General features: G+C 38.9%; 1 protein-coding gene across 1 annotated transcript in view; it reads right to left on the reverse strand.

The window, feature by feature from the left end:
* TTC39C (tetratricopeptide repeat domain 39C) overlaps nt 1-10,714 on the reverse strand; it is a 116,064-nt gene that overhangs the window by 15,362 nt on the left and 89,988 nt on the right. Inside the window, exons 7-8 of the mRNA XM_019656145.1 lie at nt 8,181-8,274; nt 1,963-2,070 (exon numbers count right to left, since the gene is read on the reverse strand). Of these exons, the coding sequence (XP_019511690.1) occupies nt 1,963-2,070; nt 8,181-8,274 (202 nt within the window). The remainder of the gene's footprint in view (nt 1-1,962; nt 2,071-8,180; nt 8,275-10,714) is intronic.

A 10,714-nucleotide genomic window follows, 5' to 3' on the forward strand; every position in this document is an offset into this window, starting at 1 on the left:
CCTCGTTTTGCACACACTTATCCCATCGTTCCTGCCACTTTCTGAAGCAGTTCTGGAAGTCCTCTTTCATGAGTGTCTTTAGTTGTGCTGTCGTGGCTGTCTGAATGTCCTGAATTGATTCAAAATGTTTTCCTTTCATGGTCATTTTGACTTTGGGGAAGAGCCAGAAGTCATGCAGTGCCAGATTCAGTGAATAAAGTGGATGAGGACACACTGTAATGTTTTTATTTGACAGAAATTGCCATACCAGAAGTGATGAGTGACACAGAGCATTGTCATGATGGAGGATGAAGTAAAGACACTCACGAAAGAGGACTTCCAGAACTACTTCAGAAAGTGGCAAGAACAATGGGATAAGTGTGTTTGAAGTGAGGGGGAGTATTCTGAGGGAGATTAATGGCACTGTATCTTTTACTGTAATACATTTTTCTAAAATTTAAACATTCACCGTATTTTTCGATCATACCTCATATCTTACCATCTGCACAAAGTCCCCTTGCAGAGGCAGAGACTAGAGTCTTCCATGCTTTATCATCTCATACAATTTGTATAATCCTGAGATTTCCAATAGTTGGAGGATGAATACTCCTCTATATAGCCTCACTGTGCATTAATTTCTTCATGTTCTAGTTTCAAAAAGATGAAAAAAGAGGTAGCTGCCCACAATTGATTATTTGACCCAATTACATGTTAAAAATTGTTGTGTTGTTGTATAGGCCTCTCTTTTTTGATTCATTCACCACTCAACGTGTTGGTCTGCTGAGGCTGCTCAATAAATAGCTGCTGCTTTCATCTGAGATGATTGAAAATTCTGTAAAACAATTCTTAAAGTGTGAGACAGGGTATACTAATCAGTATATTGAAAATAATCCTATTCAGACAAGCTACAGAGCTATATGAAAACGGATGCTCTGTGGGGACTGCAGTAAGGAGTGTGGGGATAAGGGGGTTTCATCCAGATTGCTAATGGACTGCAGCTTAGGAACACCAGGATATACATATTGGTCACTGTTAATTGAATCATTATTTTAAATATTCAGTTAAGGGGATAGAATGACAGGAGGTGTTTCATTAAATTCAAATTCATTATTCAGAGACATAAGATATTTAAAATAATGTTTGGATTAGTTTTTTTAAATTTACTTGAATTTTAAGTAAAAGCATCACTTATATTGCTATATATGGAGAATTCATCATTAGAGGCAGAAAATGTACAACCACCACTTGGGTTTCTTCAATTCTGACCTCTACAATTCTACATCACAATGGCTCTTATTTCTCTCAAGACACAGACAACCCTTTTGTCCACCAGGTGGCAGTACATCTTTAACTATCTCCTCATACAAGGGCAAAAAGGCAAGAAACCCTCATAGCCGTATCAGAAATTACAGGTACTTCTACATAATAACACGCAGTGTTGAAATACCTCGTGCTCTGCAAAATTACACTGTGAATAGAGCAGGGTTAACAGGTAAAACAAGGTTGGAGCAGACTACTCAAAATCTATGCACTTGGTAACCAGGGACTAACAATCCAAAGATATTAATAGCACAATGAAAAAGACATGTGCAAATTTTAAATACTCTTTAAATTCAAAATAAAGTAAAAAATATAAATTTTAGAAAATAAAGGAGAGGGGTACAGTTGAGGCTGCTTCGGGCAAAATGCACAAAAACAAAGAGAACCTTGCAATAAGCATTTCCAAGACAAAGCATGTGACAAACCAGCCAGGAGGGGGACCTCGGGGAAGGAGCAAGGTGCATATTACTGAAATGCCCCATGTTCTGCTGGGTCAGTGACACTGTATTACACTGCTATTTATTTGGCTGCACAAATCACTAATGGGGTAATTTTTTTTAGCTGAGAAAATTGAGAAAGAACACAACTTCTGCATCCTCCTGCCCTCATCCGTAAATCTGCCGACACGTGTGCACTAGATCATGGTACAAGAGGTCTACTCACCTGCAGTTAAATAAGCATAATAGCACTGGGACCATCTGGACTCGTTTTTTAGCCTCTCAAAGGAATCAAATGCATCCTTGAAATTCAGCTCTATCATGCTGCACCAACCTATGAAAGAAATACCGTTAGTATACAATCCTCAAGTACTGTAGTGAGCTTCACATCCTATCTCTCAGCTATAAATCCAGTCTGATCCCGTTATCCTTCTCTGTAAGTGTTGAATGTAAAGTACGTGAAAACTTAAAAAAATTCTTTTTTCTCTTAAATATGTTCAATGTGACATTTTGAGTAAGACAAGGCACTTCTGATTTCACAACCAATTACACAGCACAGAAAAAAGGGACATAGAGAGTTCTACGACAGCTCTCCATTTTTGTCTCCTACAGCTGTGAGATTAACCCAAGCCCAGCAGTGCTTTTCCAGAGCAGGCGCAGACACACAAAAAGCAATATCATTACGCAAAGTCTTAAAGCACTCACTTGCTCATCAAGGAGTCTATTAATTCTCAAACTGTTTTAAGAAGAAGACAGCAAGCAAGCCAGTCAGAAATTAAGTACTTGCCCACCCTCCCTCTGCAGGTTGGTAGCGGAGCTGAGAAAGCACCCCATCTTTTCCAGATCTAAACACCATTAGTCTGTCATTCTGGTAAGGACTAGCAGCAACAAAAATGCAAGGAATTTTATCCCCATTCTTGTAATAATATCTCCTATCCCCTGAGCCCCTTTGTGTGGCCAAGCATGTGGATACAATTCTCTCTAATCCCGCTACTTCCTTGCAAAGGTGGCTGGTGAGGTGCACACTTGACCAAGGAGAAAACCTAAGGCAGGAAGAGGTCCTGTGACTTGCTCAAGTCCACACAGCTAAAAAGAGGGAATTGCTGAGGATCGAAGGCTGATGCTCTTTCCTGTGTATGATACTGTTGCCACAAAAACACAATTCTGGTATGAGGTGCATCAAAAAGCAATTGTGTCATCTTGGACTTGCCATTTTAACTATAGGGATGAGGGGGATCTATACTTCCAGAAACTTCAGTATCAGATTCTGTGGGATATGATAAAAAGTTGCCATATTTTAGAGTAAAAAGTGGAGCTAATTATTTCCATCATGTAACATAAAAGGGCAAGATTTGAATTAAATACAAACTGTAGGTAGGAGGTAGCACTGAACCTGAATAAGCAGCCTAAGCTCTGAGTTCGCTACTTTTCTCCAGAGTTAAGCTTGAAGGCCCTAGTGTTGGGTTGGATGATTTCTAGGTTTCCTTCAGCTCTGACGTTCTACACTGCCACAGGCCTTGAAATGGTGCCCGAAAAAAGTCACAAGCTGGGTCTTTTAACTCAAGTTCCTTGAAACACATTCCATTCTACCTTATGGCTAACCAAACAGAGCTCCAGAGGAGGTTAGATTACATAAAAAGCATTTTCCACTGGACTCTACTTCATTCCCCTCCCTAATCATAACGGGCATTGAAAATATAATACTGGTTAGTGGGTGGCTCCCAATCTTCGAGTGTGTACTTTTCTTTAAAAAGATTAAGGAAGACATTTATGTCCACAGCAGGCAACCAAGTGGCAGGCATCACAGGGCCCCACCTGACAGGTGTTAACGGCCTCCCCTGGCTCTTCATGTCTTCTTCCTTCTCTGAGCAGATTGCCTTTTGAATCCCAATTTCCCCTTTAATTCCCATCACNTGTTTTGTTATTTTTTACCTTGGCTCATCCTCTGTAGGTTGGGGAAGGAACAGTTTGGAAGGGCTTTCCACAAGTACAACACTTCGATGGAGGCCAGCACGCAAAGCACTCTGGTCGGCGTTTGTTTCCGAAATCTCTCAGCCTACAAGTAGTTAGAATGATTAGGCTCCATTTTTTAAAAACCAAATTCAAATAAAAAAATATACATCAGAGACATTTAAAAAGGCTCAGTTCATATTCCACACAAACAACCCCCTCCTCCAAAGCGAGAAATGAACATTTTTCTCTATGAAAAATTTTTGCTTTCCAATTTTTAATATGCTGGGGAGATGCAACTTCCATTCATTATTTAAATCAATCTACTATCAAGATCCAGGGTATATTCTGAAAATTTGGAAATGAATCTAGCTTTGTTTCTGTTTAAATAAAAGGAATTTATCAAAGCTGGGGGACAAATAACTCATTGGGTTTATATGGAGGATGTAATGCTAGATGCCTTTTAGTTATGGCTTTATTGAATTTTTATTTTTCTCATGAGTCACAATGCTCTCAGTGGCATTCCTCATTACAATCTAGTTTATATTCCAAGTCATTAAGTGTTCATTCAATAAAACTTATAAAATTAAAATCACAGAAAACTCAAGATATGAAAAGTTGTAATGTAACCAACCCACAGTAATTCAGCTACATTTTATTCTTAAAAGTGTAGAATTGGGGGACATTGTCCCTATAGCCCTGGGCCTTTCTGCTGATGTATTTGATGCATACTATTTTATTTTTTATTAGGTCAAAATGTGATGTGTTCATTATATTGAGAACCAACAGCCTGTATCTCTTGCCTAGGGTCTGCCTATTTGTATTCTTCTGAAACTTCCTAACTTTAGACAGATGCTTTCACTCGGCAGATATGCTCATGAGCTCTACAGTCTGTAATATTTCTACTCAGTCAAAACAAAACAAACAAAACCCCAAACAAACTGTTTTAATGATTTGCAGCAAAATAAGCACTTTCTTTCAGAGCACAAGTAGGACCATGGGAGTAAACGTCTTACCACAGTGGTAAACTGCATTCTGCACAGCAAGTAAGTTGCCAGCTTTGAATATGATTTCCTAAAATCTATGCAAGGTAGTGTTGGTTAAAAATGCCCATCATAAATAATACTCCCGATCAGTAGGCTTCAACATACCTTTTTCACTGAGAACTGTTCAATCTGATTGTTTTTCCTTTTGAAGAGTTTCTGAACTTCTTTAAAGACAATCTGTGCCCCATCCACATCACCAGTGGCTCCCTGACAAACTGTAAGAAATCATCATTGTAGTTCTTAAGCATTAGGGGGAAAATGCTACTAAAGGTTACCTAGGTTGATGGTACTTGGAAATGTTACCTAAGGAAAACAGGGAGCAAATATTTTAAAAAACTGTTACACAAGGACTAGACCATCCTGCTGATCGTTATTCCATTTATTCAACAACTACTTCCCATGTGCTGGGTTCCTAGAGCTTTGGGAGAACAGGGGGACATATGGGAATGCCATGGTCCCACCCTTCTTGTTGTGGAGATAGTCTCACACGCAATAAAATCCCCAGCTATTGTCACAGTGTCCAGTCTAGTTGGAGCCCACATGCTCAGGAGGTGGAGTAAAAAAGAATCTAGGCACAAACAATGAGTCAAGAGGACCTTGAAAGCTTCATGGTGGAAGAAGGCTATCCCTGTGCCCGGAAAGAAAGCCATGAAAGTCCTACACATGTTCACTGGCCACCCACTACCTACAAGCAACCAGCCAGAATGTGAAGAAGAAAAACGTCAGTTTCGGCTGGAGAGATAAGATATACATACAGGTACCGTGCATATAATAATAAGAGCCACTGGAGTAGGAGAACCAAAGTGCTTTGGGGGAAAATTCAGAAAGAAAAGGGATCGTTTCTCTTTGGAGTGGTCATGGAAGCTTTGAGGAGCTAGGAGTTGAGCTGAGCCTTGGAGGATGGTAAGATTGTGACAGTCTGCACACCATCCTCATCCCACCGCAAGCCCCAGGCAAAGCCTTAATCACACTCCCTTTGTGTCACCTGCTCTCTCTCTTCTCTGAACTTCATACCCAGCTTCAGTCCCATCTCCATAATAAAACTCTACCAACTAGTCTTTGATCTCCTCTTTTTGACTCCTATGACATTGAACTCACTTCTGTTCTTTTTTTGTTGTTAGATGTTATCTTCATTAGATGTCATTTTTCAATTCCCAGTTGGAATGCCCGTGGATTTGCTAGCTATTCCTTCTATATTTGAGCACCCTAAAACTAGCTGATTGTGTGCTCCCATTTTGGGCATGGCCAAGCAGGGTACAGGGTCACGGCTTGTCAGAGGGGAGGCTGCTATTAGCAGGGCCAAAGAAACAGGAGCGCCAAGGGTTGGAGACAGCTGAGGAAGCTGAGGTGATAGAAAAGGCAGTAGATTTCTATTAGGAGTAAAGGGATTTGGGCCAAATATTCGAAGGGAGGTACTTCACCATATACACAAATATCAATCATTATTTTGTANATGCGAATAAGTTTACATGAAAGCATTACTTAATAATTTTCATAATCTTCATGGTAATTTTATAAAGGATAACAACTTATAAGGGTTATAATAGTTTAGGTTAAGGTCTTACTAAACTACCTAAAATTGCTGATAATGAAAAGGTTTATCTGAAGTAAGTTGTATCTCCTTTTGAAGGCGTTACTGATAGAGGACATCAACTTCACTTTTCAAGAAATAGATCGGTCTTGTTATATTTTATGTATATATTTTAAGGCTGCATTAAGGGTAAAATTTTTCTTAAACACTATAGTTTTAGGACTTTCTACAAAAATTTGTTAAAATTGCATTTTGCATTTTCATAAAATTAGAATTTCAAATAAAAAGTCTTACCAATTTAAAGCCTATCTTTGGCAAGACAGGCTACACATTTAAGGGATATGCTATAGTCATATTTCTGTTGATGTAGCTCAACTTTTAGAAAGTCCATGTATTTGAAATCTGAGTTGAATTTACTAAAAATGAGAACTTTATAAAGCCAGTATTATGTTACTGAGCTTCTAAAAGAAGGTACCAAACAAATGCAGTGCTATTAAAATCTTATTAAAAAACTGCCCCATTGTACTTAAATATACATCTTAATAGTAACTGTCAACTTAAATTATGTGGTATTCTAAAATTTAAAAAATGATCACCCACATCATTCTCATTTATTTTCACTACAATCTTTATTAACTTGACAAGACAGTTATTTTTTATCCTGTTTTAAAGAGTAGGAAGAAGGATGTGGTTAACGTAACCAGTATCATACACTAAAGTAAACGGCAGAGAGAGAATCAGAATGCAATTCTGTGTCCTTCCAAATAAACCACACTACATCATAGCATCCCATTCTAAAAATGGCAATGAATTTTCCCCCAAATAAATTTTTGTCAAAAAGTTACATTTATAAATCTAATTCCATAGAAGACATTATTGCCTTAAACACAGATAGAATGAGTAGCCTCTTGGGCTCATCCTACATGAAATTAAGGAAAAGAAAATAGTTTAATTATTTTTAAATGAAGGATGCTCTGTGCCTGCTCACTTGCACATTTTTGGTGATGAATGTTATTTAAGAGAATATATCAAATCTTACCTCTGGTTTTTCTAATAGAAGACAGCCAAGTTCATAGCAAGCATATGGCTGGACATATAAGTTATTCTGACGACACAATTCATCTTTAACAGCTCGCTGAAAGAACTGAAAGTAATACAAATGTCATTGGAATTAAGTGTTTTCCCTAATTAGGCTCCTTTTCCCACTTAAGGCTCATTACATCTTCAGGACACAAGAAGGGGGACTCATCTTATTTCTGTATTCTATATCAGATTTTCTCTTCTTTCTGCATCTTTCCTCCTTTCCATCCATTCTCATCCATATCTTAGAAGTTCTTTCCATGCTTGTCTGGTGAGCCTCTTCCAGAATATGCTACACATCTGTCAGCCCAATTCATGCTACTTACTTTTCCAGTTGACACTCCAGCCTCTATTAATTTTATTGCAGAGAACACCTTTATCTGCATCTCAAAGTCTGAACATCCCATTTTATAATATTTAAACAGAAAGCACAGCAGCCANTTTGCCATATTTTTCTTCTCAGGTAAATATTGGTGAAGGGAAGACAAAATAGTTTTGAATCCTAATGTGCAGTCAAATAAGTTATTTACAAGCGATTTTTAATCAACTCATTTCACATCCAGTAACTCTAATAACACCTATTATACTAAATTCAAACTGTTATAAATAATGAGAATCAGCGAGATAAGCATCATTACTTCTGCGACGATAACAAAGTCCTATGAGTACAAAAAGCAGCAAGCGTTTTCTAAAGATACAAACTGAAAGCATTAATAAGGAAAAAGTGCACAAGAAGGAATTACTTGCATGATAAGAAGCTGGACATGAGCTGAGTGCATTAATAGATGCAGTCATACTATTTCATGACAAGAAGCTAGACAGACATTTCATATTTACCAATTTCATACAGACAGACATGTTGGATTTCTCTCTGATCTACTGCAAGTTCCAAAGCAGTGTGGAAGGAAGTCAAGGCACTGTTGATTTGACACTAGGAACAAATGAAAACAGAGTTACTGGCTAAGATCTGTGTTAACACAAGCATCTGAGCAGAGCACCTAAAAAACATCACCAGGATCAAAAGGGTTAGATGAAATCCTAAATACAGCAATAACAGGTGTTAAGTATCATGCCCCTATAATAAATACAAATCCTAAATGCCAAAGACCTGACAGTCTGCTCTCAGTGACGCACGCCTAGCATTCCTCCTTGTTATGCTGGTGCCAGCACTGCTCTCCCTGCCCTGCACTCAGCCCTCTTCTCTGTGGCCCCCTCTGCTGCTCTTTGCCACTCCCTTCCCAAGGTCCCTACTGCTCTCTCCTCCCCCAGGCAGCCAGGCAGGGGCGTGAAGGGTCTTAGGAGAGGGGTTGCCAGCTTCTCTGGGTACCAGCCCCTACCACATTCTTTGGCTCCTTTAGTGATTGATGCATGGTCACTGTGGGAGGCCTCTTGGACACAGTACATCTCAGTGATGAGTCAGCCAGGATATCTTCAGGACAGTCTGTGACCCAGGAACGTTATAAGCCAAATGACTCATTAACCAAGGACATGGCTGGCTCAGTAACTGCTCATGCTCCATTACTCTGTTGTCAGGAACTCGGACCATATAGCATTCAAGCCCTTTTCACCACCCACGAATGCTGACTGGGTAGCCACAGAAGATACATGTCACCGTATCACTAACTGCTGTTCTCAAGTAGCTTAGCATCTCAAGTAGCTAGTTGGAGGTAACCTCACAAAAATGGAGAAGAGACCTCCAACTCTGAAGTCAGACACTCAGTGACTGTAAGCACAAGGCCAAAATACCAAAGAGCTGAAAAACCAATCCACTGTTTATAAAGAACATACATGTGTGTAGAGAGAGAGACCTGGACACTCATCACAACCAGCTAACGTTTCCCTTTATGGATCAACAGTTCTTTTCCTGCATCATGTATGCACTTGACTTAGCAGATTTACACAGAAACCAGTCTTAGGGATTCTGTTCTTTATGCATCTCCCCAGTTCACTAAGTTAATGACATTCAACTATCACACACAGGATATTTCTGGATAGGCCACCACTACCAAGCAGTCCCCAGCTGGGGTTTAGTGCATGACAGTGCAATGTCACAATACACTTCAGAGGATAACTGCTCAGTGAACATTTATTTATTGGGCAATGTCTATGTGCCTGGGATGATACCAGGCTCTGGAGATACAAACTAGTCAAAACCAAGCTCTGAATGCAAGTAAAAAGAAACAAAGTAATATTTGTATCAGCATCCATTCTCTTAACTCTTTCAAAATCTCTCTGAGATAGGCATGTAATAGTTCCATTTTCAGATGAAGAAACTGAAGTTCAACGAGGTTAAGCAGCTTGGTCAAGGTCGACAAGCTAACAATTGACTAGTATTCAAACTCGGTTCCCATTTCCTGCAGAGTAGGCTTTTGTTGTTGTTTTTGTTTGTTTGTTTGTTTGTTTGTTTTTTAGGGAATGTGTACAAGTATGCAGGTGTGATAATGAATCGTGCAATGAGGGGACAATATCCTGGATTACACAGGTGCGCACTGAATGCATAAGTTTCCTTATAAAAAGGACAGAGAGAGAGTCGATACACACAGAAGAAGAGGCAATGTGACCACAGAGGCACAGGTTGGAGTGAAGTGGCCACAAGCCCAGGCATGTAGGCAGCCAGCCACTAGTGGTTGCAAGAGGCAAGGGAAAGATTCTTCCCAGAGCCTCCAGAGGGAGCACTGACCTGCCAACACCTTGATTTCATCCCAGTGCAAATGATACGACTTCTGGCCTCCAGAGTTATGAGAAAATTAAATTTCTATCATTTTAAGCCACTTAATTTGTAGTAATATTTTTACGTAGCCTTAGAAAACTAATATATTTCTTTAAAAATTAAACTGGGAAGAAAGTACTATGCTCTTTCTGTTATAAGCACTCTAATAAAGCTGGAAAGTACTGAGACCATTTACGAGCTTAACGACATTATCCCAAGTGTAAGCATAACTCCAAAATTAATTCTAGCTCTGTCATGATCACTCACTGAGGAGTTACAATGAACTGCCATTAAAACAGTGGAAATGTATTTCCCCTTATTTTTCACCAAAATAATTTAAAATAAAAATGATCTGTGGGAGTTTTTAGGATTACTAATTAAAATATCCACGACACTGCAGAGAAAGGAGAATCACCCTCAATTTGATACTTGTTTCTCAGTGCAGTTTTAAGAATAAATATACATACCCTGTCATGAAGAAAATATAGAAAATGGGCTAGTATGAAAAAGCCAGGAAGCCAAGAATTAAACAGTAAGTACCATATAGATTTTTGTCTCATGAATTATACATTGGCACGCTGTGTCACAAAAATGAAGCTTCAGTTTCCTCAGTGGTAAAATGAGAAAAAAAATGTTGGCTAGTTTTATTTGCTTTTAGAGA

Source organism: Hipposideros armiger, unplaced genomic scaffold, assembly GCF_001890085.2.
Source record: "Hipposideros armiger isolate ML-2016 unplaced genomic scaffold, ASM189008v1 scaffold_255, whole genome shotgun sequence".
Lineage (NCBI taxonomy): Eukaryota > Metazoa > Chordata > Mammalia > Chiroptera > Hipposideridae > Hipposideros > Hipposideros armiger.